Source organism: Rhincodon typus, chromosome 28, assembly GCF_021869965.1.
Source record: "Rhincodon typus isolate 14 chromosome 28, sRhiTyp1.1, whole genome shotgun sequence".
In the NCBI taxonomy this organism is placed as follows: domain Eukaryota; kingdom Metazoa; phylum Chordata; class Chondrichthyes; order Orectolobiformes; family Rhincodontidae; genus Rhincodon; species Rhincodon typus.
In genome coordinates, this window is record NC_063359.1 from 32,991,464 (window position 1) to 33,018,082 (window position 26,619).

The 26,619-nt window shown below is 41.0% G+C and overlaps 1 protein-coding gene across 1 annotated transcript in view; it reads left to right on the forward strand.

The window, feature by feature from the left end:
- Positions 1-26,619, forward strand: part of LOC109918284 (hemicentin-1-like) — a 417,033-nt gene that overhangs the window by 208,033 nt on the left and 182,381 nt on the right. Inside the window, exons 31-38 of the mRNA XM_048613389.1 lie at positions 1,797-2,075; positions 3,496-3,777; positions 6,514-6,619; positions 9,044-9,213; positions 14,931-15,085; positions 20,407-20,503; positions 21,667-21,765; positions 23,682-23,858. Coding sequence (XP_048469346.1) covers positions 1,797-2,075; positions 3,496-3,777; positions 6,514-6,619; positions 9,044-9,213; positions 14,931-15,085; positions 20,407-20,503; positions 21,667-21,765; positions 23,682-23,858 — 1,365 coding nt within the window. The remainder of the gene's footprint in view (positions 1-1,796; positions 2,076-3,495; positions 3,778-6,513; positions 6,620-9,043; positions 9,214-14,930; positions 15,086-20,406; positions 20,504-21,666; positions 21,766-23,681; positions 23,859-26,619) is intronic.

Sequence of the window (26,619 nt, forward strand, 5' to 3'; positions counted from 1 at the left end):
TCAGGTCTTATTCTCCTCTTGAATTTTTTTCTCACTCTCTCCTAAGAGATGGAGCAGCTTCCACTTGTTGTTTTTCTACTTCCTATCTTGGGAAATGAGGTGAAACTTTCTACTTGGGCTGGGGAATAAAGCCAGTGGAAGTGGATAATGACACTCCTGTTAAAGTTGAAAGCTCCACTGTTCATCCTATCTGGCTGTCTGGGGTTTGGAAGTTGTCGAGAGAGTAGCTCAGCACTCCCTAAAAATAACACTGAAGTTGGATTATCTGGCTGTAAGTTAAGTTACAATATCAGTTCAATTCAGTTAATGACAAATGTGCTTTTGACCTAGATTCTAGAAATGTGTACTCTGTTCTGAAGCCATCTGAGATAAAAAGGCATCTGAAATGTTATGCTTAGCCCTAATATTCATGAAAAATGTGTACATATCAGTCCAGGGTTCTACTCAGTATCGCAATAAAATGCCATATGTGTACATCATACAGATAGGTTGAGGCTCCAATTAATGCTCCAAAATGGAACATCCTTTACTGTGCTCACTATCTAGGCAAAAACACTGACCTAATGATTATTTTAAGGTGAACATCAGTTTAGTGTTCGGGGATTGAAACATTGCCAATGACGGAACAGTTAAGGCATCTCACGGCGCATGTTTTCTGTCAGTGTTAGGGGATGATCCTCCATGCCCCTTGGAACCTCCTTCACTTGTACTGACTTTCAGGGTCTTGCTCACCTATCACAAGTAATACACACGCAACATTCTGCTAGACATCAGCAAACAATGTGGGTAATCCTTAGCCAAAACATGGAATCATCTTCCATTAGCAGAGATCCTTGCTGGTTTTAAAATTAACTGTACTGTTGTTACTTGGTATTCCTTCAAACTTCTCTCCTGATGGAGCTGGCTAATGCTATGATGTAGTCTGTCAATTGCTGGCCGCCATGTGGTACCATGGTTATTTCTTGCGCATAAACAAAGTCAGTCAGTGTTCACAATCTTTTCAAACATGGATGGTGTGATTGTTGAGCATAGTGTTGAACCCTACCTAGAGTCCTAGAATCGCCAACCAACATAGTATAAAAATTAAGAGCCAGACCTTTCAAAATTGAAATTAGGAAACTTGTACATGAAAAAAATGTAGTACTCTCTTGAAACATGCAAATGAAACATGCTGGATGATTTGTTAATTTTAAAACTGAAATGTTTGTTAACCAACAGTATTTAGAGGTTTGGAACGCAGGTGGGTAGAAAAGCATGTGCATGTCACTGAATAGCAAAACAAACTCGAGGGACTAAATGACCTCCTTGTGTTCATACATTCATATAATTACTATGGGAATCAATGCAAGAGTCTTGCCCTTGCTACTATGAGAAATGCCGAAACGACAACTGTTACGGTTCATGCTAACTCCTAATACGTTTGTGCTGTGAACAAAAGTAACTTCCTTACCATAAGTATGTTTTTCACAAACTGAAACATGCTGAGTTTACAATAGAATGGAACATGATGTGAATGGAGCAGCCTACCTGAAATTATTAATACATGTACAAAGGACTTGGGATGATAGCAATTTCAATTATTGATGTTAAAAAAAAGTGAGCAGCATCTTTGATTGAGATTTCAAAGTTTCAGTATTTTTCTGAAATCAAGTGTTGAATATTCTGTAACAAGATTCAGACTGAGTGTTCTCAATTTAATTGGATTCCTAACTTCATGAATACTTCATTGGCTACAGGACATCCCAAGGCTGTGAAACACATTCAAAAATGTAAGTACATCTTCACTTTTTTCCTAGTCCCTCCCACAATCCAAGGAGCGAACGATACCAAGGAGGTAATTGCCCAGTTGAAGAGTCACATCAGTCTACGGTGTGACGCACATGGAATTCCTGCCCCAGGGATTACGTGGCTGAAGGATGGACGACCAATTGTGTCCAGCTCGAAAATGATGTATGTTGAAAGAGGCCAGTTTTTGCTGGTTAATGAGGTGCAGACATCTGATGCAGCATGGTACACATGCAGAGCAAGGAACATTGCAGGCACAATGGAGAAGTCTTACAGAGTGCAGGTTTATGGTAAGTCGCCTGTTTTACTGAGGTATAGAAACTGAAAGAACTGCAGATGCTGTAAATTTGGAACAAAAACAAAAGTTGCTGAAGGAAGTTCTGAGAAAGAGTTACCGGACCCGAGACTTTAACTCTGATTTTTCTTCAAAGATGCTGCCAGACCTGGTGAGCTTTTCCAGCAACTTCTGTTTTTGTTACTGAGGTATGGCATGGCTCCAGCAGCGAGTAATATAAGGCAATAATATAAAACGAAGAACTGCCTTTGTTGGAGATCTGAAACAAAAATAGAAATTGCTGGAGAAACTCAGCGGGTCCAATACTGATGAAGAGTCACTGGACTCGAAATATTAACTCTGCTTTCTTCCCACAGATGCTGCCAGACCTGCAGAGCTTATCCAGCAATTCCTGTTCTTGTAATTATAAGCCATGTTTTGTGACATTCCATTCCATTAGTAGAGACTAACTTAGCAGGAGTGTGTAATAACCGGTATGGCTCACCAGAACACTTAATATTGTTCAATGCAAATTCCATACTTATTTTTCATGGATTGATCTTTGTGAAAGTGAAATATATTACTCTTTTCTTTTTGTTCTCTAGTCTGAGCATTGGAGATACATGTGTCAGAAACATTCTCCATTGTAAAATGTAGAAAATGTTGTGAATCATACTGAACCGTAACTAACATTACATATTTAAAAACAAAACTGCACTTTATTTCATTCAGTGGCAGCACTTGGCATCCCAGGAAATAGTTGGCAAATTAAATATACTTATTATTTATTCATTGTCTCAATTAAAATGACGCCCAACTATGTGTGATATAAAACTATATTGTTGAAAAAAGCACATGAAGTTACAACTAACTGGCTAACAGAAGCTCTGAAAAATGATTGTATAAGCTGGACTTCACAGCCTATCAGAAAATAACCAATAGGCTATGTAAGTTTACTAACGGTACAGGGAATATATCAGTGCAGGCATATTAATGGAGAGGCAGTAGCCTAGTGATTATTATCACACGACTATTAATCCAGAGGCAATGTTGTTGACTCTTAACTGGCTTTTCATTTTCAAATATTCGTAGCCTAATTGGCTGTCTCTGTTTTCTGTGTAGAAATCTGTTGTTATGAAGATTCATTCTCTCTAGAAAATATGCAGAAATGTAAGCAGTGCACGTAGTCAGGAACAGCTGCATACATTCACAAACCACCTGACACACCAGGCAATGCTGGCATGGTACATAAGAACACTCCCAGAGATAGAAGGCTCACACGTTACCCAAGGAGCATAATGGGTACAAGATAATATTCCAGACAACATGTACAGACTGCGCAAAATCATTGTTATATGGCAAAAATCCTGTTGTTCTGTTGTTGAGTTTTCATTGCTGTCATCGGTGTTGATGTCATCTCCTTTTTTTCTCTTTAGTTCCACCCAGTATTGAGGGTCGCTTGCACCATCCACTGAAGACAAAAGCAGTAATTGGTCATTCTTTGACATTAAGCTGCTCCTCAAGCGGTCACCCTCCTCCTGTCCTCTCTTGGCTCAAAGATGGTGTCTCATTGACAGACAGTGACAGAATACAATTGATGGGTGAAGGAAAGGCCCTTAAGATTGAGAATGTCAGAGAGAGTGATGCTGGCACCTATACATGTATGGCTACCAGTGCTGCTGGAGAAGAACACCTTCAATACACTGTGGACATCTTAGGTAGGGAAACTGTTGTAATCTTCTGGGACTCGGGAAAAAGATTGCTATTCCTAGGAGAATGGGCCCTAGTTGACGTGGGGTGTTTGCACTCTGCTATCTTCTCTGAGATATGCCTTTAACTCAAAGGTAATTGGTTAGGCCACTTTTGGAATACTGCATTCAATTCTGGCCTCCCTGCTGTAGGAAGGATGTTGTGAAACTTGAAAGGGTTCAGAAAAGATTTACAAGGATGTTGTCAGGGTCGGAGGATTTGAGCTATAGGGACAGGCTGAAGAGGCTGGGGCTATTTTTCCTGAAGCATTGGAGGCTGAAGGGTGACCTTTTCGAAGTTTATAAAATCAAATGGGGCATAGTTAGGGTGAATAGCCAAGGTCTTTTCCCCAGGGAAGGGGAGTCTAAAACTAGAGGACAAAGGTTTAAGGTGAGAGGGGAAAAATTTAAAAGGGACCTAAGGGGCAATGTTTTCACTCAGAGGATGGTGCATGTATGGAATGGGCTGCAAGAGAAAGTGGTGGAGGCTGGATGGGTATATGCATAGGAGGGGTTTAGAGGGACAGTGGCCAAACGCAGGCAAATGGGACTTCATTAATGTAGAATATCTGGTTCGCATGGCCAAGTTGGACTGAAGGGTCTGTTTCCATGCTATACAGCTCTATGACTCTGTGACAAGCACTGCATATGTATTGGAAAACCATCACCTTAGGTTCCCCTCCAACTCACTCAACATCCTGACTTGGAGCTCTCAACCCATTCCTTCACTGTTGCTTAGTTAAAATCCTGGAACTCCCTTCCTAATTGTACTGTGGATATATCTGCAGCATATGTGTTGCAGTGGTTTCAAAAACCTGATTCACCACCACCTTCTCGAGGGCAGATATGGATGGGCAAAAAATTCTGGCCTAACCAGTAATGTGCATGTCCTGTGAAAGAATGAAAAAAAAAGGCCCAGGCTGATGTCTGCAGTAGCTGTATGTGCAATGAACGTGGCATTGTTCCAAGTAGTCAAGGGCCTACAGTATTGTCATTTATATAACTTTGCATAATACAAGTCAATTCAAAAGCATAAGCAACAATAATCTGTGTTATGTTGGACAGTGCTTTCTTAGCTTGAGGTTAAAGCAACTTGTCAGGATAGAGAGCGGTTTACTTTTGTTTTGTGAAAATTTAAGGTCATGTGAGGAGAAAATGCGAAAGGTCCGTAACCAGAGTGTACAAATTTAAGACAACTGCAAGAGCTAGAAATGAGTTGAGTTATTTTTTAATGGATCGAAATGTTATGTTCTGGAATGCAAACTTTCAACACTAACTTACAAAACAAAGTTCTGTTTCTACATTAAACATTTTCAGGGCTATGGAGAAAAAGTGGAAAAGTAGGACCAATCAGAGAGTTCATTTAAAGAACTGATACAGACACAATGGACCCGAATGGTCCTTCTGTGCTATATCATTCTATTATTCTATTATTTAGCCCTTATATACCACATTACCAGTAAACCCATCTAGTACTTCAATGCTTTTGCCTCCTTTCTGCTGTAGCTCTGGTCTGAAACTCTTATCATACTCTAGGTTTGTTTAATGTGCATATTCTATAATTAGATTTCAACAGCATGCACTTCTAAGTCTATACAGTCAAAAAGGCTCATTTTTAGGGCAGCCCCCTACATACACGCACTTTTTCTGTGCCTCAGAAAAGACGAAGTGATAATGGGTAAATGGATAATACAGACAATAGCTTAGTTAACACTCAGCTACAGTTACTGATTTTATTTCTAGAGGGAAGAATTGAAAAGTTGAGAAGTTATGCTAAACCTTTATCTAACCTTAGCTATACTTGGAGTATTGTGAGCAGCTCTCGTCAGCATAGTGCACAAAATGAACTTTCAAGGATGAAACCAGAACAGTGCGATTTTATCTATCAGGAAAGGAAGATTAGAGTGGGTTGTTTTTCTTGGAAAGAGAAAGCTGAAGCATGGCCCAATAGAAATCATCAAAATCGTGAATGGTTTTGATACAGTAGGCACAGAATATTTGCAGTAATGAAGAATAAAGCTAAAAGCAATTGATATAAGATCATCATCAAGAAATCAAACAACGTATTTTGAAGAACACTTTTTACCCAGAGAATATGAAAATTAGTGCCAATGGATGTAATACAGCAGAGATGAATTTGAAAAGAAGTTAGAAGAGAATATAAGAGAAAAGAAACAAAAGCTTAAGCTGATAATTACAGAAGGAATGAGGAAGGGGTTTTCAATGGAGCATAAACAATGGCATGGACTGTTTGAACTGAATGGCCTATCTCTGTGCTATTACTATCTACCTGATAATAGAACCTGGAATAGGGTATTCATCTCTTGGCACCTGCTGTGCTATTCAATAAGATAATGTAATTCTTTGAAAATTGTAATCCTCGTTATTAGGGTGATTGTATTTGATTTTGAAAGGAAAGGTTCCTTACCTTGTGGTGTCTTAATTTTGCTCATGTTGTTACGTCACGATGCAATGTGCAGGTAATACTCTTCTTCTCAAGAATGGTGGAACTGACAGAGAGAGCCTTTGGCTTTGTTGCTGCTATGTACTTCCAACCACCTGCCTAAGACATTTGGTCTATACTGTCAGATGATGAAGTGATTTATTAGGATGCATAAAGCACACTGAGCACAGAATTGTTTGGATTTAGGGAGATTGTGTACTATTGAATACTATGCAAAACACTGTTGTCATTTGCACCACCAGTCCCTCCACAGCTGTTGATTGAAGAATCCTCTCATGTGACTGTGACCATTGATAAGCCTCTGGAACTGACATGCAAAGTGACTGGTCACCCACCACCAAAGATAACGTGAGTTTTTATTTTAGTTTGTTGTTCATGCTAATTCTGCATTACATGTTGGTTAATCACAAACAATCATGCATCTCTGGCATTGTTTTGACATTGTCATTGGGGGGACAGTGACATAGTGCTAATGTCACTGTACTAGTAATCTAGAGGCTCAGATTATTGCTGTGCAGACAGCATTGGTGGACCATGAAGCTAGTGGAATTTAAATTGAATTACTAAATCTGGGATTGAAAGCCAGTATGGTGTACGGTGTATGGTGACCATGTAACAATCATTGGTTGTTGTGAAGATCCACCTTGTTCGCTAATATCCTTCAGGAAAATATCTGCTATCCCGTCTCGCCTGTCCTACATGTGACTCCAGACCAGCAATTTGATTGACTCTTAACTGCCCTCTGACCTATCAGCGACTGAACTCAAAAGACAATGAGGAACAGGCAACAAAAACTGGCCTTGCCTGCAACCCTGACCCTTAACCACATCCCATGAAAGGAGAAAGAGAAAAGGTTTCCGCATCTTGCTGTATCACTGTCATAGTTACAGGGCAATGTGCAGTAAATCAGAACTGGTGCAACTGTGTCAAATTATAAAGCAGTCAATACTCAAACTCCAATACCTACAAGAGTATTAGATACAGTGAAATATACCCTCAAATAAATGCAAAATACTGCAGATGCTGGAAATCTGTTATAAAAACAGTAAGTGCTGGAGAAGCTCAGCAGGTCTGGTACCATCTGTGGAGCGAGAAACAGAATTAATGTTTTGAATCTGCCTTGACTCATGTTTGGATTGAAGAGCTCAATTTCTGCTTTTATTATTTAAATACCGTATACATTTTATGTCGATTGGAACACTGAATGTCAGACCAGTCTATACCAGCTTTTTCTTTCACCAAGACCGTCATTCAGTACAGGGCTCATTAATTGTCTAAAATATATTTTTAAAAATGTTGTTTGTGTCTTTTTTCTTTGTAATCTGTATTTGTAATCTGTAATTGACCCCATGCTATCTATTAGCAGTCATGTGTATAGGCATGCATGGTCCCATGTGATTCTAATGTTTATTAAAATATTTCACTGTAGAAATTTATGATCTGTGTGTCGCTGATTAGTAATAATAAAGTATATGTAATACTGTTTACCAACATAATGGTGTTATACTTCAGAAAACCAGTGGTGAAGGATAGAACAGGAGCTAATCTTTATAGACTGTCATAAGCATTTATTTGCAAAGTTACACAGTACAGTGTACTGTGTACAAAGTTACACCTGCTAATCCAATGGGAGACAGTGGCATGATGGCAATCTCGATGGATTAGTAATCCAGAGGCCCAGATGAATAGTCTGATGATATGAGTTTTGATTCCACCATAACAGCAGGTGACCATGAAACTATCCTTGATTGTTGGAAAAAATCAATCTGGTTCACAAATGTTCTTAAGTAAGATTTTCTTCCGTCCTTTCCCTTTACCCAGTCTGGCCTACGTGCAACTCAAGACCCACAGAAATAGATTGACACTGAACTGCTGAACTGTCCTCTAAAATGGCCAAACAGTCAAATCAGTTCAAGGGCATGTTGAGATAGGCAATAAATATTGACCTTGCCAGAAATGTCCACATCTCAATAAGTTTTTTTAAAAAAATGCAGTTTCAGTCCATACAACAATACCAACAAAAACAGAAGTTGCTGGAAAAGCTCAACAGGTCTGGCAGCATCTGTGACCCTCCGGACCCGAAACGTGAACTCTGATTTCTTTCTTCACAGATGCTGCCAGACCTGCTGAGCTTTTCCAGCAACTTCTGCTTTTGTTCCTGTTTTATAGCATCCGCAGTTCTCTCAGTTTTAATTCAGTTTCAGTCCATGTTTATTTCTACGATAGCAAGTGAATCCCAAGTTAATGCCTGCCATTAGTAGTAGTACCATTAAAACCATAGTAGCACAAGCCAAACATAAACACGCACAGGAATTCCTCGAGGCATGGTTCTCAACCCATAATGCAATCAACAAACATATAGAATTGGACCCCTTATACAACCCCATACACAACAAAACTGGAACTAACACAACTCACCATAACGGACCAGACAGTATAAAATTCAAGTGGAGTAGAATAACATTGCTTATCAGAGATCTCACTGATGATGTCACCTAGCATGATGACGAAACATCTGAACAAAAACAAGCCAGCTCGGGGAGCAAGTCAACAACTTCACCCTCAATCCGAGCTACAAATCTTTGCTAAACCTTAAATATATACAACATTGTTTACCGATGCTCATGACTATGTATGGACTATGTTCATTTTTCCTAGTTGATGAATTGGACAACTCAAATGACTTCCAAACTGAATTGATATTTTTCTGAGTATGCAATAGTGTCTCACTGTAACCAAATGAAACCTGATTTTGCATATTCTGTTCATTAGATGGCTTAGGAATAACATTGTGCTCACTGAACTTGATGGTGCCCAGATGTCAGCTGACGGAAGCAAACTTTTTATTCCTTATTTGAAGTTGGTGGATGTCGGTCGTTATGTATGTGTGGCCAGAAATGAAGCAGGGGAAAGGAGAGGAGAATTTGATGTCACAGTTCATGGTACAATATTCTTTCTTTCAAAGCCATACCAATTATATGACAATTCCATTTTGTGGATGCACATTTTCACTGTATTATGACTGAAATTGTTTACTCTCATCAGCAGAGTAATATTCCAAGAATTGCAGCAATATTCCGAATCCTAGAATTGCTATAAAGAGTTCCATATTGTTAAGTTTAATACCTGGTTCATAAATGTGACATAACAAGTAAACCCTAAGTTCATTGGTTGGTGATAGCTTCGAATTTGACTATCTATATTAGGTTACTTTCAGATTGAAGGTAATGGGGAAATATTTGCAGGCTACACACTGAAAGGTTAGTATGAAATTTTTAAAAGTCAAATTAAGAGCAAAGTAATTTGAGATGCTGGGCCAGGCAACCGATTATAATTGCATGATGTGAGAGCTGTTGGACTCCATTGTAGTTCATAGTAACCACACCTGTAGCAAGTGTAGCAAGTGTTGTTTGCTTGAGGAACTCCGGCTCAGAATTGATTAGTTAGACTCTAAGCTTCAAACACTGTGGCACATCAGAGTGTGTGAGAATTACCTGAAACTGTGTTTCGGGAGGGAGTGACATCCCTTAGATTAATTACCTCAAATTTGGTCAGTGGTGAGGGCAGGAGGGTGTGACTACAAGTACCGTAGGTAGAGGATTCCAGGAGATACTGCTGAAGAAGGCTCAGCCCTTGAGTTTGTCTAACAGGTTTGAGATTCTTGCTCCGTGTGTGGATGAGAGCAAGGGCTGTAGAGAAGATGAGCAAACTGACCATAGCACTGTGGTAAAGGGAGTCATTCAAGTCGAGGAAGAAAAGAGAAATGTAGTTGTAATTGGACGAAGTATGGTCAGGGGAATAGACAGTGTTCTCAGTGGCCACAATTGAGAGTCCTGAAGGCTATGTTGCCTGCCTGGGGCATGGGTTTGGGATATCTAAACTGGGCTGCAAAGGAACTTCAAGTGGGAGGGGAAAGACCCAGTTATTATGCTCCACGTAGGTTCCAATGATATCAGTAGAAAAATGGAAGAGATTCTGTTGAGGGAATATGAGCAGCTAGGGGCTAAATTATAAAGCAGAATCAAAAAATAATAATTTCTGGATTATTACCTGAGCCACAAGCAAATTGGCACAATTCAACAAGATTAAACAGGTAAACACTTGGCAAAGATTGGTGTGGGACAAACAGGTTCAAATTCATGGGACATTGGCACCAGTACTGGGGAGGGAGGGAGCTGTTCTGATGGGACAGGCTTCACCTGAATCATGCTGGAATCAGAATACTGGGGAATCGCATATCTAAGACTCTGGTTAGGGCTTTAAACTAAATAGTGGATGGGTTCAATTGCATGGAAAATTGTAGAATAAGTTAAAGGCGGGGGCAGGACTTAACAGAGATTATTTTAAAGTTTCCAGAACAAGTAATAGGATAGAAAGTGTGGAAAGGGTTAGGAATCTAATTTCAGGTACAGCAGATGAGGGGACAGCCACAAGAAATGGGGCAGCCAATGCAAGACTGAGGGTGTTGAACTTAAATGCATGCAGTATGCAAAACAAGGTAAAGGAGCTTGTGGCGCAAATTGAAATTGGTAGGTATGATATTGTGGGGAACACAGAGATGTAGCTGCAAGGGGATTAGGGCTGGGAATTAAATGTCTAAGGGTACACATCTTATCGAAAGGTAGATGGGAGGAGTGGCTGCGTTTGCCTTTTTAGTAAGAAATAAAATTAAATCAAGAGCAAGAAGAGTCGAAAGGAGTAGAATTTGTGTTGTTGATGTTGAGGAACCACAAAGAAATAAAGACCCTGATGGGACATGTGTACATGCCACCTAGCAGTGATCACGATGCGGGAAGAAAATAAATCAGGAGGTAGAAAAGGTATGTAATAAAGGCATTATTACAATAATCATGGGGGACTTCAATATACAGGTGGACTAGGAAAATTAGGTTGGTATGGATCCCAAGAAAAGGAATTTGGTAAATGTCTATGAGATAGTTTCTCACAGTAGATTGTGGTAGACCCTACTATGGAACAGACAATTCTAGAATTGGTGATGTGTAATGAGGCAAAATTGGTTAGGGATCTTCTTAAGGTGAAGGAACCCATAAGGGGGCAGTGACCTTATTATTGTAGAATTGACCATGCAGTTTGAGAGGGAGAAGCTGGCAACAGATGTAACACTATTCCAATTAGGTAAAGGTAACTACAATGAGGGGGAGGAGCTGACAAGAGTTGATTGGAAGAGGAGCCTAGGGAATTATGGTGGAGCAGCACTGGCAGGAGTTACTGGGGTACTGGCAGGAGTTACTGCGGTATTTCAGGAGGTACAGTAGAAATCCATCCCAAGAAAGAAGAAATTCACAAAGGGGAGGACGAGGCAACTATGACTGACAAGGGAAGTCAGGAACACCATAAAAGCAAATTAAAAAGCATACAATGTGGTGAAGATTAGATGACAGCGGATTGGAATGCTCCAGCCAGCGCTCATCCACGCCGCCTGTTCTTTCACTTTTTTCTTTTTTTTTCCTCGTCTTTTTCATCCTTTCTGTGGTTTTCTTCTCCTCTTCTGTCTTCTCAAATACCTAGCCCTAGCCACTGAAGTGGGGTCCCTGGTTGGCAGCGCAAAGCGGGGATGCCAGCAACCAGCGGCCCAGTGCAAAGCGGGAGGCTTTGTCCCAGTGCTGAGTGTGGTGGCAGCCAGCAGTCAGACCAGCAGGAGGCGCCTCTGCTGGTCTGCTGCAGAGAGCCCTTGGAGAGAGACTGTGATTTTTGTCTTTTTAACTTCTTGTTTCTCTGATTTATGATTAAACTATGTAAAGCTGTAATGTAACTTTGTTTTTCTTCATTTCTCTATTCTCTAACTAAGGATTGTACCTAGGTACTGTGTGCTAGGATGGCACCGTATGTTGTTGATGTTGTTACACTGTAACTAATCTTGTAATACAAGAAGCTGTGCCTTGGTGCATTTGTACCTAAGATGGCACTGTAAGTGGTGACATAAAATTGAGTGCATGTGACAATAAAGCTAATTTGATTCAGATTAGTGGGAAGCCAAAGGATTGGGAAGCCTTTAAAAACAAGGAGAGGATATTAAAATGCTGGAAATGAGGCTGGAAAAGTAGTAATGGGGAACAAAGAAATGCTGGAGAACTGCATAGGTACTTTGTATCAGTCTTCACCAGACACCAGTAGCATACCCAGAACTTCAAGAAAGTCAGGAGACAGAGGTGAGTGTAGTGACCAGCATTAAGGAGAAGATGCTGGGGAAGCTGAAAGGTCTGAAGGTGGACTAATCACCTAGACCAGATGGACCACACTCAGAGTTCTGAAGGAGATACCTGAAGAGATTGTAGAGGCATTGGCGATGATTTTTCAGGAATCACTGGAGTCAAGGAGGGTCCCAGAGGACTGGAAAATGGCTAATGTCACACCAGTGTTTAAGAAGGGAGGGAGGTAGAAGACAGGAAGCTATAGTCCAGTTAACCTGACCTCGGTCATTAGTAAGGTTTTAGAGTCCATTATTAAGGATGAGATTGTAGACTACTTGGAAGTGCACGGTAAAATAGGCTGAGTCAAACAGCTTTGTCAAGGGGAGATTCATGCCAAAGAATACTTTGAAGAGGTAACAAGCAAATTAGACAAAGAAGAGTCAGTGGATGTGATATATTTGAATTTTCAGAAGGCCTTTGACAAGCTGCTGCACAGGAAGGTGCTAAATGAGATAAGAGCCCATGGTGTTAGGGACAACGTACTGGCATGGATAGAAGATTGGCTGACTGTAGAAAGCAGAGAGTGGAGATAAAGGTATCTTTCTCAGGATGGCAGCCAGTAACTGGTGGAGTTCCACAGGGGTCCGTGTTGGAACCATAACTATTCACGTTATACCTTAACAATCTAGACAAAGGAACTGAGGACATTGTTGCTAATATTGCAGACGAATGCAAAGATAGATGGAAGGGCAGGTAGTGTTGAGGAAGCAGGCTGCAGAAGGACTTGGACAAGCTAGGATACTAGGCAAAGAAGTGGCAAATGGAATACAATGTGGAAAAGTGTGAGCTATGCACTTTGGTAGGAAGAATAGAGGCATAGACTATTTTCTAAACAGGGAAAGGCTTCAGAAATCTGATGAATAAAAGGACATGGGAGTCCTAGTTCAGGATTCTCTTAAGGTTAACATGCAGGTTCTGTTGACAGTCAGAAAGGCAAATGCAATGTTGGCATTCATTTCAAGAGGGCTAGAATACAAGAGCAGAAATATACAGCTGAAGCAGTATAAGATTAGAACGCATTTAAAATATTGTGAGCCGTTTTAGGTCCCGTATATAAGGAAGAATGTGGAGGGGGCCCAGAGGAAATTACAAGGATGATCCCAGGAATGAAGGGCTTGTCAAATGAGGAGTGGTTCAGGATTCTGGGTCTGTGCTCACTGGAGTTTAGCAGGGTTGAGGGGGTATCTGCTTGAAATTACAGAATACTGAGAAGGCTGGATAGAATGGACATGGAGAAGATATTTCACTAGTCAGAAGAACTAGGATCTGAGGGCAGAGTGAAGGGACAACCCTTTAGAACTGAGATAAGGAGGAATTTCTTTTGCCAGAGGATATTTAATCTGTGGAACTCATTGCTGTAGAAGGCTGTGGAGGCCAAGTCATTGAGAGTATTTAAGAAAGAATTAGATAGGTTTTTGATAGGGAAGGAGATCAAGAGTTACTGGAAAAAGGCACGAGAATGGGGTTGAGAAACATATCAGCCATGTTGGAATGGTGAGGTAGACTTGATGGGCTGAATGGTCTAATTCTGCTCCTAAGTCTTATGATCTTATACTTGTTCACAAGACATTTGAACTGAAAATTGTAAAGAGGCAAAAGCATAAAACCCTTCAAGCCCATCTAGATCAAAAACTACAAGCGTAGGGGAGTCCAAAACTAGAGGACATAGATTTAAGTGACAGGGGAAAGATTCAAAAGGGGCATGAGGGGCAACCTTTTCATGCAGAGGGTGGTGCACGTATGGAACAAGCTGCCAGAGGAAGTGGTGGAGGTGGGTACAATTATGACATTTAAAAGGCACCTGGCTGCATTTTTAAATAGGAAGGGTTTAGAGGGATGTGGGCCAAATTCTGGCACATGGGACTGGATCAGTTTAGTATATCTGGTCGAAATGGATAAATTGGACTGAAGGATCTGTTTCCATGCTGTATTACTCTTATGACCCTGTCCCACTGATCTTACTAAATGGTAGAGCAGGCACAAGAAGTCAAATGGCCTACCCCAGTTCCTGATTCATATGCTCTTATGTTCCCAAGTAAACCACTTTAACTTAAATCAATTACTTTGGAGGCCACTATAATACTTCAGCAGCTAGCTTTTTTCTTGTAATCTCTTTGCTTTTCATCTTAACTTTTTAAATTCCTTCCTTTATTTTCCATAATCTTGCTGGTTATCAACCAAATCTTGTCTTTAACATTTGTCATAAGCCTCCTAATCTGTTTAATTTAACGTTTATTTTCTTTGGCATCCAGGCTGTGCTAGCTTTCAATCAGCTATTTTTTCCATTCGAAGGAATATGTTTTGTTTTTACCTGGACCATCTCTGAATCCCCTCCATGGTTCTGTTACTATTTTAATCTCCAGTCATCTTATTCAATAGCCCAGTGCTAGATCTTTCTTAAACGGCTGAATTATTAACTGTATTTTATTTTTGTTCATTGTGATTAGTCCCCCCAGCAGTGACAATTGGAGGAGTTGAGAATTTGGTCATCGTTGTTGGGAAATCTGCAATATTGGAATGCACTGCTACTGGAATTCCAACACCATTGATCACATGGTTGAAGGATAGTCAGCGACTGATTGAAACAAGTGGGAGACTTAAGGTAACTAAAGACATTGGTGTTCATTTTCATTGAATCTTACAGCACAGTAGAAGTCCATTTAATCCATCATATCTATGCCAGCCCTCTGAAAAAAAACTGCCAATTAGTTCTGCTTTCCAATTCTTTCCAGAGCCCCACAACTACTTCCCTTTTTAAAACTGTCAAAACTCCAGATCATCTAACAATATATTTCTGTTTGCCTGATGTGTCTATTATACATTTATCAACTTTCCTCAGATCACGTGCCTCTGTTTACCTCAGTGCAATGGGGTGAGGTACATTGCTTTGACCTCATCAGGACCATTCAAAAAGGCATCCAAATGTTCATCTCTTTCAGTTCTTTAAAGACACTGGCCTATTTAACGTTAATTAAATGTTCAGGAGCTGAACAAGCTTAGAGAAAGAGTGCTATACCTGAAGACAGAAACCTGGGATCACAAGAAATCAGTCTACGGGCCTCATCATAATAATTACAGCCAACTGTTATGGCTGTCATGGGACCATGTTAGAATAACAGGTTTGCTGGAAGTAACCATTAGTTAGGTCTTGGGTGACATTGAGAGATAAAAGGAGAGGGTGAGTCTGAACCGATAGATGGATTCCTGATTCCATGTGAAGAAAATATTGAAAACCCGCTGATTAAGAAAACCGGAATGCAGGGAGTCCAACTTGATTACTTAGTCCATTCAATCTGTGAACACTCCTGATCTCAATCACCTCAACAACACCATTTCTTCCTTTGCTGAAATTGCCTGGAAGAATGGTTTCTCTTTCCTTTGTGTCATCAACATTTTAAATTGCAGAATATCTTCATTGTTTTATGAAGCTCAAGACTTGAGCACTACTGCCAAATCTGAAGAATCTCTTCTTACAGTGCTTTCACAAGTTTACGTAAAATGCAGGGTTATGCTTATCTTTTATCGTGATCTTGGACTTACAGACTCATTCACAACCTTCCTTGTCTTTACCAAGAAGGACTATAGTTTCACTTCAATGAATTTTCCTTTCTTGCAAACTCCTATAAGCTATGCCGTAGACCCATCCTCCTTAAAATCATCAAATTGAGATTTATCGTACCATAGCTGTCCTGATTTAATTCTTTTATGACCTTAAAATTGTAGAATTTTAATTTTTCCCTCAGTTTTTCAATAACCTGAAACCTTCAGGCTTTTAAAACTGAAGCTTGCCATCTCTTAGTCCCTATATCTTTCTACACCCTATTTCCTCTTGCATTCATCAGCTTTGGTTACTTTTTGAACATCAAAGGCATTATCCCTCCCTGTCCTTTCTCAATTATTTTGAAAAGAACTAGCCATTCGCGTAATCCCTAAATAGGGTCATCAACTGTCCAGGATTTCCTTAGAAGCTCCTGTGATCGAAGGTTAATCTCCAGGAGATTGCTACAAGTAATCCAGGAGAAAATGCCAATGGGCATTAGAACAATTTTTTCCTATTTTCCTTTAATGCTTTTTGTTTATTAGTCATAAAAAATTTTGACATTGCTATTGGAATGACAGTACAGATTCATCCAATTGAGTAGTAAAGGAATTTCAGACCTTCCAGATATCTCTGGGAAGGTGGGCTGAGAATGGTCCTATCAGGTGAGGAATGGTAGACAGATGTGGGACAGGGTATAGGGCAGTTGGAGGTAGGAATTCATATTTAAAAAAACCATGTGGAATACATCCAACCAGAAATGACAACATGATCTCTCCATGCATGAACTTAGCTAAGCCATTTCTGACTGAATAAATTGCGAGATCTGTCTGGTTGGTATTGACCCATTTCTACACTTGGTAACTGTGTACATTAGGATAGTGTCTTAAATTATTGCCCCCTTAATAGTGAACCAATAGATGCTCCAAAGATAAGAGAAATCAGCTAACGGTCAACGGAGCTTATATTTAAGGCCTGCTTTTCCCAGAATGGGAGGTTGGCCAGGAATGGAAAAGAACAATTTGGAATTTGAATTGAGCTTTGAGTTGCAAAGTGATACAGAGTGACTTTTTTTATTCTCTTGTGGGAACTGGATCTCACCGGCTGGCCAGTATTTATTTATCTTGCTGAGTTACCCTTGATAAGGCAGTAGTGAACTGCCTTCTTGAACCATGGTAAGCCATGCACTGTAGATAGATTAACAATGCCATTAAGGAGAGAATTCCAGGATTTAGCCCCAATGACAATAAATAAACAGTGATATATTTCTAAGTCAGGACAATGAGTGGCTTGGATGGGAACTTGCAGGTGGTGATATTCCCATGAATCTGCTGCCCTTGTCCTTCTAGATGAAAGTGGTCATAAGTTTGGAAAGTGCTGTCTTAGAGTCTTGGCAAATTTCTGCAGGACATCTGAGCTTTAGTGGTGGAGGGCATGTATGCTTGTAATTGTGGTGCCAAAAAGCAGACTGCTTTGTTGTGGATGGTGTTAAGCTTCTTGAGTGTTGTTGGATTGCACTCATCTAGACAAATGGACTGTATTTCATTAGACTCCTGACTTGTGTCTTGTAGATGGTGGTCAGGGAGTGGGGAGTCAGGAGGTCAGTTATTCGTCACAGTATTTCTAGCCTGTAACCTATACTTGTAGCCATTGTATTTATGTGGCAAGTACAATTGAGTTTCTGGTCACTGGTAATCCCCAGGATGTTGATTGTGGGGGATTAGTGATGGTAACACCATTGAATCTCAAGGGGTGGTGGTTAGATTTTCTCTTGTTGGAGATAGTCATTGCATGGCATTTATATGGTGCAAATCTAACTTGCCATTTGTCAGCCCAAGCCTGGATATAGTCCAGGTCTTGTTTCATTTGAACACGGACTGTTTCACTATCTCTTGAGTCACGAATGGTGCTGAACATTGTGCAATCATCAACAAATATCCCCACTTCTGACTTAATGATGGAGGGAAAGTCATTGATGAAGCAGCTGAAGGTGGTAGGGCCTAGGGCACTATCCTGAGGAATTCCCGCAGAGATGTCCTGGAGCTGAGATGACTGATCTCCAACGACCACAATCATCTTCCCATGCGCTAGGTATAACTCCAACCAGTGGAGAGTTTGTCCCTTGATCACCTTTTATTCCAATTTTTCTCAGGCTCTTTGATGCCATACTCAGTCATACCTGGGCAATTTTCCATATTGTCGGCTAGATGCCGGTGTTGTACTGAAACAGCTTGGCTAGGGGTGCAGCAAGTTCTGGAGCACAAATCTTCAGTAATATTACCAGAATATTGTCAGGGCTCATAGCCTTCAGTATCCAGCTGTTTCTTCAAGTCACATGAATTAATCAAATTGGCTGACGACTGGCATCTGTGATGCTGGAGATCACTGGATGAGATCACATGGATTGTCCACTTGGCACTTCTGGATGATGATTGTTCCAAATGCTTCAGCTTTAGCTTTTGTACTAAGGTGCTGGTTCTGCCATCATTGAAGATGGGGATTTTTTTAGAGCCTCCTCCTCGTCCAGAGAGTTATTTAATTGTTCACCATCATTCACGACTGGATGTGGAAGGGCTGCAGATCATAGATCTGATCCATTCTATGTGGGTTTGTGTAGCTCCTTCTATCACTTGCTGCTTATGCTGATTGGCGTGCAATTTGTTTTGTTTGGTAGCTTCACCAAGTTGACACCTTATTTTTGGGTATGCCTTGTGCTGCTCCTGGCATGCACTTGTGCACTCTCTGTTGAACCAAGAATAATCCCCTGGCTTAATGGCAATGGTTGAGTTGCGTACATGCTGGGCCATGATGTTGCAGATTGTGTTGGACTTCTGCTTCCTGCTTTGGTAAATGATTTATAATAGAGTAAAATCTTGCTTTAAGCTGTCCTGCTAACCGTCATTTAATTTTAATCTATAATTTTAATGGCCTTTATTTTGAATTATGTCGGAATTTCTGCTTTAAAATTGTCTCTTCTCTCCTGGCAATTGGGCTAGTCTCCCTCCATTGCTATCCCCTCCTGGCCTTATCTCCTGGCATTCATGCAACTACCCAGCTTTGCCTATCAGATTTACCTCCCCCTGCCTTTGATTCCTTGCCACTGCATTGTCTCCTTTGTCCCTTGTCTTGGCCTTGCCTCTTACTCTCTCTTTTTACATTAGGTCACTCATTTCACAATTGGAGACAATACCATTTGCTAATGCCATTCTGAATCTGTACTGAAGGGCTCCAAATGGTGGCAGGAGTTGAACAATATAGATAGCACTGATTAACTTCTGCTCGGAGATGAAGCCTGGTCAATTTACGGATACATATGAGTGTATTTTTAAAAAAATATTGTATAGGTTTTTAAGTATATTTAATGATCTATTTTGTTTTGAAATTACTTCAGCTGGGAATGCATAGTTGATCACACAGTACTTGATGGCACAGTATTTCAGTTTGCAGATTAGTCAAAAATGTCTGAAGGAACCTAACTCTGGCATTAATATTGACCTCTATGGAAACCTATGATTCACTTAAAATCATTTCACTTAAAGTTGTCATTTTCAGGACCACAATCATAACTTTACATGAGGACTTAACTGTAAATCATTAAACAGATCTTACTGAATGGAGTAAAGTCACCAGTTAACATGGGATTCAGAAAAGCCATCATCCCAGAGGGTGTGAACAGAGTTCATGTTCATTTAATGCTCTGCATGAAATTTATCATTCAGTTTCTGCAATTGACAATTCCACAATATATTCATCCAATCCCATTCTTGGCCCAGGAACAGGTCAGTATATTTAATAGTGGTCTTCAAGAGATATTTGGAAAATTACCGAGAGATATGGTGGGGGGCTGTGGAGATAAGGAAGGGGAGTAGGATTAGCTGAGTTACTACTGAGCTAGCATGGACATGAATGGCTGAATTGCATCCTCCGATGCTATAACTATTCTGTGATTATATTAACACATTATTTGAAAAATCAGTCTTTAATTTTTTGCTTCTTAAATAGGGACCTTGAACTTCAAGGAGGTGACTAATTCACTAATATGTTTACTCAATTATTTCCACAGTAATGCCAACAAACTAAAGCCTGACCTAATTTTGCCTGTATGTTTAATTTTAATGTGTAACTGATTAAGAAAACATCTAGGAAGACAAGCACCCTCTTCTGATTATCAGGAGACATTTTACATTTGACAAAGATTAGAGAACCTTAGAAGAAATGGGAAACTAAGAAGAGATTGCAGAAAAGAAATGAAAAGGACAGCAAGTAAAACACTTAGTGTGAATGACAGGCAGTCACATCTGAAGCTGCATGGTTAAACAGTTCACTTTCAGACTGTCTTTGATTTTATTTTTCCCCTACTACTCATCTTTTACTTGGCTTAACAGATTGAGAAAGTGACTCAACAAGATGGGGGTATCTACTCCTGTGTAGCAACAAATGGGGCAGGTGAATCCCAGCAAGACGTCGTAGTGACTGTATATGGTAAGTGTTATTGCCCAAAATGTGGAGGATAGAATTTAAAGCATATACAATATAGACAATCACAGGTAAATATAGACCATCCCTGTGATTTAGCTTTCTGTCAATGAATGCCATCCCTGAGATTGAATTCCCAAAGATTTGCTCCCTTCCTTTGACACTTAATCCAATTAATCAACCCTCTTCCAATGTGTGGAATTCTAATAGACCAATCCCTCACTTTCTCTCTTCTTCCCTCCGTTTTAATATCACCACATTACCACAATCGTGAATACAATGACCCATTCCACATGAAAGTCAAGGTTGTTTTCATTTGTTCTTGGCAAGGCCAGCATTTATTTGCAGTACTATTTGCCCTTGAAACCATTGTGGTGAGCCACCATCTGGAACTGTTGCAGTGCTGTTAGGAAGAGAAATTTATTTTTCTGTAGGCGTTGATACAAGTAAGGACTTGCTCACCCTTTTCAAAGGACAGTTAAGAGCCGATCATGAAGGTTTTCTCCCCTGAGGAAGGTTCAGCCATGCTTCCCCGCTTTTGTACTTAATGTCTTTTTATGTAGCCCAAGATTCTGTACATTTTCCTAACCATTCTTCCTTCAATGCACATGAACCTTAGCTTTCACTATCCCTGCACACATTTTAGAACTGTGCCGTTCATTTTATATTGCCTTTCCCAATCCATTCAGTTGAATGCACCCTCTCGTTCTCTCAATTAAACTCCATCTGTCATTTGTTTGACAATTCTGCAGTCATATCCTGTTTCGGTAATAACACTGCATTAACTGATTTAAAGTCTTCATTGTGAGTTAATGAATATGGCTGCTGTGTGTATATCTTACAACATGCATAAGTCAAGCCACCACAGCCCTATCAGACCATAGGGCTGCCCTGTCATTAGGGAGAGACAAATGGTAGTGGTTTAACCTGAGGGTCACCACGCCTCAGGTGAGGAGGGAAGCTGAGGAGAGTCCTTCATTGTGATCTCAGCTGGTGCGGAAATTGAAAACAGCACTGTTGGTGTTGCTTTGCATTGCAAACCGACTGTCCAGCTAACTGAGCTAACTGACCCCTTGAAAACATGGATGTACACTACATGTAAGTGGAGTTTACAACATGTTGTTATTTTAAGTTGTATAACTATATTCAATTTGGTTTATGGATTTCAGAGCCTCCTGTTATGGATAAGTCTGTGGATACAAACAAAACTGCAGTAGTGAATCTCCCAGCATCTTTTGAGTGCCTTGCCTCTGGAACTCCACCCCCAGGTAAGTGTCATCCATAAAATTAACTCTGATTGGACAAACCACATTATCCTGGTATGTTGTTGCCTTGTCACAGATAAATGCCATCGTAACTTCAGTACTTAGATTTTGTAAAAAATTGCAAGATCTCTGTAAGAAATTCAGTCCATTTCTTTTCTTGTCATCGTAATTTCTAATTATGAAATAAACCCTAGTTTTATAGTGAAATTATCTACTGCCAACATTCTGGCAACAGTACTGATGACTTGTGCTCCAGAACTTGCCGCTCCCCTAACCAAGCTGTTCCAATACAGTTACACCACTGGTATCTACCCGGCAATGTGAAAAATTACCCAAGTATGTTGTGTACACAAAAAGAAGGACAAATCCAACGTGGCCAATTACTGCCCCATCAGTCTACTCTCAATCATCAGTAAAGTGATGTAAGGTATCATCAACAGTGCTATCAAGCAGCGTCTGCTCAGCAATAACCTGCTCAATGATGCCCAGTTTGGGTTCTGCTAAGGCCACTCAGCTACTGACCTCATTACAGCCTTGGTTTAAACATGGACAAAAGAGCTGAATTCCAGAGGTGAAATGAGAATGACAGCCATTGACATCAAGGCTGCATTCAACTGAGTGTGGCATCAAGGAGCCCTAGCAAAACTGGAATCAATGGGTATCAGGGGGCAAACTCACCAGTGGTTGGAGTCATACCTGACACACAGGAAGCTGGTCATGGTTGTTGGAGGTCAGTCATCTTAGCTTCAGGATATCTCTGCAGGAGTTCCTCAGGGTAGTGTCCTCGGCTCAACCATCTTCAGGTGCTTCATCAATGACCTTCTCTCCATCAGAAGTGGGGATGTTCGCTGATGATTGCACAACGTTCAGCACCATTCGTGACTCATCAAATACTGAAGCAGTCTGTGTTCAAATGCAACAAGATCTGGACAATATCCAGGCTTGGGCTGACAAGTGGCAAGTGACATTCACACCACTCAAATGCCAGGCTATGATCATCACCAATAAGAGGAAATCTAACCACTACCCCTTGACATTCAATGGTCTTACCATCACTAAAACCCCCAATATAAATATCCAGGAGATTATCATTGACCAGAAACTCAACTGAACTCACCACATAAACACAGTGGCTACATGAGTAGGTCAGAAGCTAGGATGACTGTGGCGAGTAACTCACCACTGATTCCTCAAAGCCTGTCCACCACCTACAAGCCACAAGTCAGGAGTGTGGTGGAATACTCTTCACTTGCCTGGATGAGTGCAGCCCCAACAACACTCAAGAAGCTTGACACCATCCAGCACAAAGCAGCCCGCTTGATTAGCATGACATCCACAAGCACCCACTCCCTCCACCACCGACGCTCAGTAGCAGCAGTGTGTACTATCTACAAGATGAACTGCAGAAATTTACCAAAGATTCACAGACAGCACTTTTCAAACCCTTGACCATTTCCATCTAGAAGGACAAGGACAGCAGACATATGTGAACACCACCACGCCCAAGTTCCCCTCCAAGTCACTCACCATCCTGACTTGGAAATATACAGCCATTACTTCACTGTTGCTGGGTCAAAATCTAGAATTGCCTCCCAAATGGCATTGTGGATCAACCCACAGCAGGTGGACTGCAGCAGTTCAAGAAGGCAGCTCACCACCATCTTCTGAGGGGCAACTAGGGATAGGCAAGAAATGCTGGCCAGCCAGCGATGTCCAGTTCCCACAAATGAATAGAAGAAAAAGTTCTATTTGATTTTCAGTAAAGCGCTGCTTCTTTGTCCATGTAGCAGGGTTTTCGCTTTGAAATAATGAAAGTCTAAATTGGATTCCCATAATGTTTTTTAAGTAATCAAATGTTTGTGGGTCTTTGGCAGGATGATCTTTTCTGTCACTAACCAGTCTTTGTCACTGTCATCTAGTATTGACTTGGTTCAAGGGGCAGCAGCTGATCACGCATTTGACTGGTAGCAGTGTGTTGGAGAATGGAAGAACTTTGAGAATACAGAATGCCCAGGTATCTGATGGTGGGCAGTATCGCTGTGTGGCAACCAATGTGGCTGGCAGCACGGAACTACAATATACCTTAAAAGTTTACGGTGAGCTGGATCCAATATATTGCACTATTTAATAATGGGCCATAAGAATGCAAGATGTAACGAGGTAAAAGCACTTGGGATCCAGGGTAAATCGGCAAGTTGGATCCACAGTAGGCATCATAGTGGGTGGTGGTAAAAGGCTGTTGTGTGACTGGAGGCTGGTATATTGTGGTGTACCATAATGCAGGATCTCTTATTGTTTGTGAATGTGGGGCATAGTGATTGGAACGAGGTCAGCCACGTGGACTTTGTAGAGTCTGAGTTCCCTGACTGGGACTATTAACCTGATCAAGTCAGGAAGTCCTGGCTGAAAGATATTCAGGAGTGTCAAGGGTTCTCTTCACTCTAGGACCCGGCAGTGAGCTGGCTGATCAGTGTCAAGTACTATGCATGTGTAAATAAAGGGTGATTTGGTGATGGGATTCTGGCTTTCGTGGAGTTATTTTAGTGGCTACAAGAGGTAAACATGCCCCTGAAGAGATTCGCTCACAACAATTGTCTTTGAGTTGGGGTAAGCATTTCTAGTATCATGCCACTATTTGGGAAGCTTGACTGGTACCATACTGCCATCGAAGACTGGGCCCAGAATGTGGAAATAATGCATTATTTCTTCTGAGCAAATAATTCGGGGCAGACAAAAAGCAACGAGTAATTCTCCTGACAGCTTGTGCACCCACGGTCTTTTCTGTTATTAGGAGCCTAAGTTTCCCTGAGGCACCAGATGCTAAAACCTTCAAGACTTGATGGATTTACTTAAGGAATATTATGATGCCAAGCCTTCTTTAATTCTGAAAGGCCATCGGTTTTACTCGGCAATTTGAGAACCAGGGGAATCTGTATAGGGACTTTTGGCAACGTTAAGACAACTGGCAGAGGCATGTGATTTTGGTATAACACTAAGTGAGATGCTGAGAGATTAGTATGTGGGATTAATGATGTGACCATGCAAAAGCGCCTACTAGCTGAAGCCCAACTGGACTTCAAGCAGGTACTACAAGTGGCTTTGTCATTTGAAAATGTGGCAAGTGGAGCTTATGAGTTATAGGGTATTCCAATGAAAGTGGACACCCTTGCCAGGCTGACTGAGCTTGGAGAACATCACTTGAGTGAACACAATTGCTAGCCTCACTCAGTACATATCCTGAACAGAGGGACTGTAGGTCAGCCCACATCAATACCTCAAAACATAGCCAAGCCTTGGCCAAACAGCTAAAATTTTCTCAAGGATCTGGGCTGGCAGCCTAGTCTAATTGCTGCCGGTATGCGGACTCGAGACAGCAAAAGCATCACACAGGGCCTAAATTTAGTAATAGAACTTATACATCCATATCTAGGAGCGTGCACACTCTGGAAAGTCCAGCTACAACTGGTTTGAAACAGCTAAATTGCTTAGCAGCGTCCAAATCAGAACCGATCAAAATAAACTTTTAGTTGAATTGTCATGAGGCAGAGTCGGAGGAACTGGAACTGGTACGAAAGTGCCCAGGAGAAGCTACAGGAAACAGAATGGAACTATGTCCCAGGACTTAGAGGGGGAGGGATATAGTGATTGGAATGAGCTCAGCCAGGTGAACCTCATAGAATAGGAGTTCCCTGAGTGGGCCTGTTAACCTGGTCCAATCAGTGAGTCCTGGCTGACAGATATAAATGGGAGTGTCAGGGTTCTGCTCACTCTCTGAGCCAGGTGGTCAGTGTCAAGTACTGTGCACGTGTAAATAAAGGGTGACGTGGTGACAGGATACCAGCCTTCGTGGAGTTATTTCAGGGAACATGATAAGTAATTTTGTGGATGACATAAAGATTGGCTCAGTGGTTCATAGAATCCCTACAATGTACAAGCAGGCCTTTTGGTCCATCAAGTCCACACCAAACCTCTGAAGAGTATCCCACCCAGACCTACCTCCCTACCTATCCCCACAGCCCTACATTTCCTATGGGTAATCTACCTATCCTGCATATCTTTGGACTGTGGGACAAAACCAGAACACCTGGAGGAAACCCATGCAGGCACAGGGAGAATGCACAAACTCCATACAGATAGTTGACCAAGGGTGGAATTGAACCTGGGTCCCTGGTGCTGTGAGGCAGCAGTGCTAACCAATGTGCCACCGTGCCACCCCAGTGACAGTGAGAAAAAAGGTCTTAGATTACAGGAGGATATGGAAAAATTGTTCAAGTGGGAAAATGAGTTGCAGATGGAATTTAACCCTGAAAAGTGTAAGGTGATGCAGTTTGGAAGAAGTAACAAGAATAAGGGAGTACTCAATGAATGGCACGACACTAAGAAGCTCAGAGAAACAGAGAAATCTTGAGGTGCTTGTCTACAATATTTGTATTTTGATGTATTTGATTAAGTCTTGAAATAAACTCGAGTAATTTATTGACCTAAATGGGTGGTAGTTGCTGAGAAAGCAGGTTCATGAAGATGTTCATTGACAGCACAATTCTCGACCAGTAGGGTATTCTGGTGTGGGTGAAGTGCGATTTCAAGCTGGTTACATCCTGAATTATTAGGCCAAGAGCTGAGGTAATAACCAGCTGTTTTAATTGGATCCCTATCCCTCAATCTATATGGAATTTGTTACTGAAGGAAGCAGGACAGGTTAATAGGGTAATTAAGAAGGCATATGAGAATTTGCCTTTATCAGTTGTGGCATAGATTATAAAAGCAGGGACATTATTTTAGAGCTGTACAAAACTTTATCTAGACCACAGCTGGAATACTGGGTGCAGTTTTGGTCACCACACTATAGGAAGGATG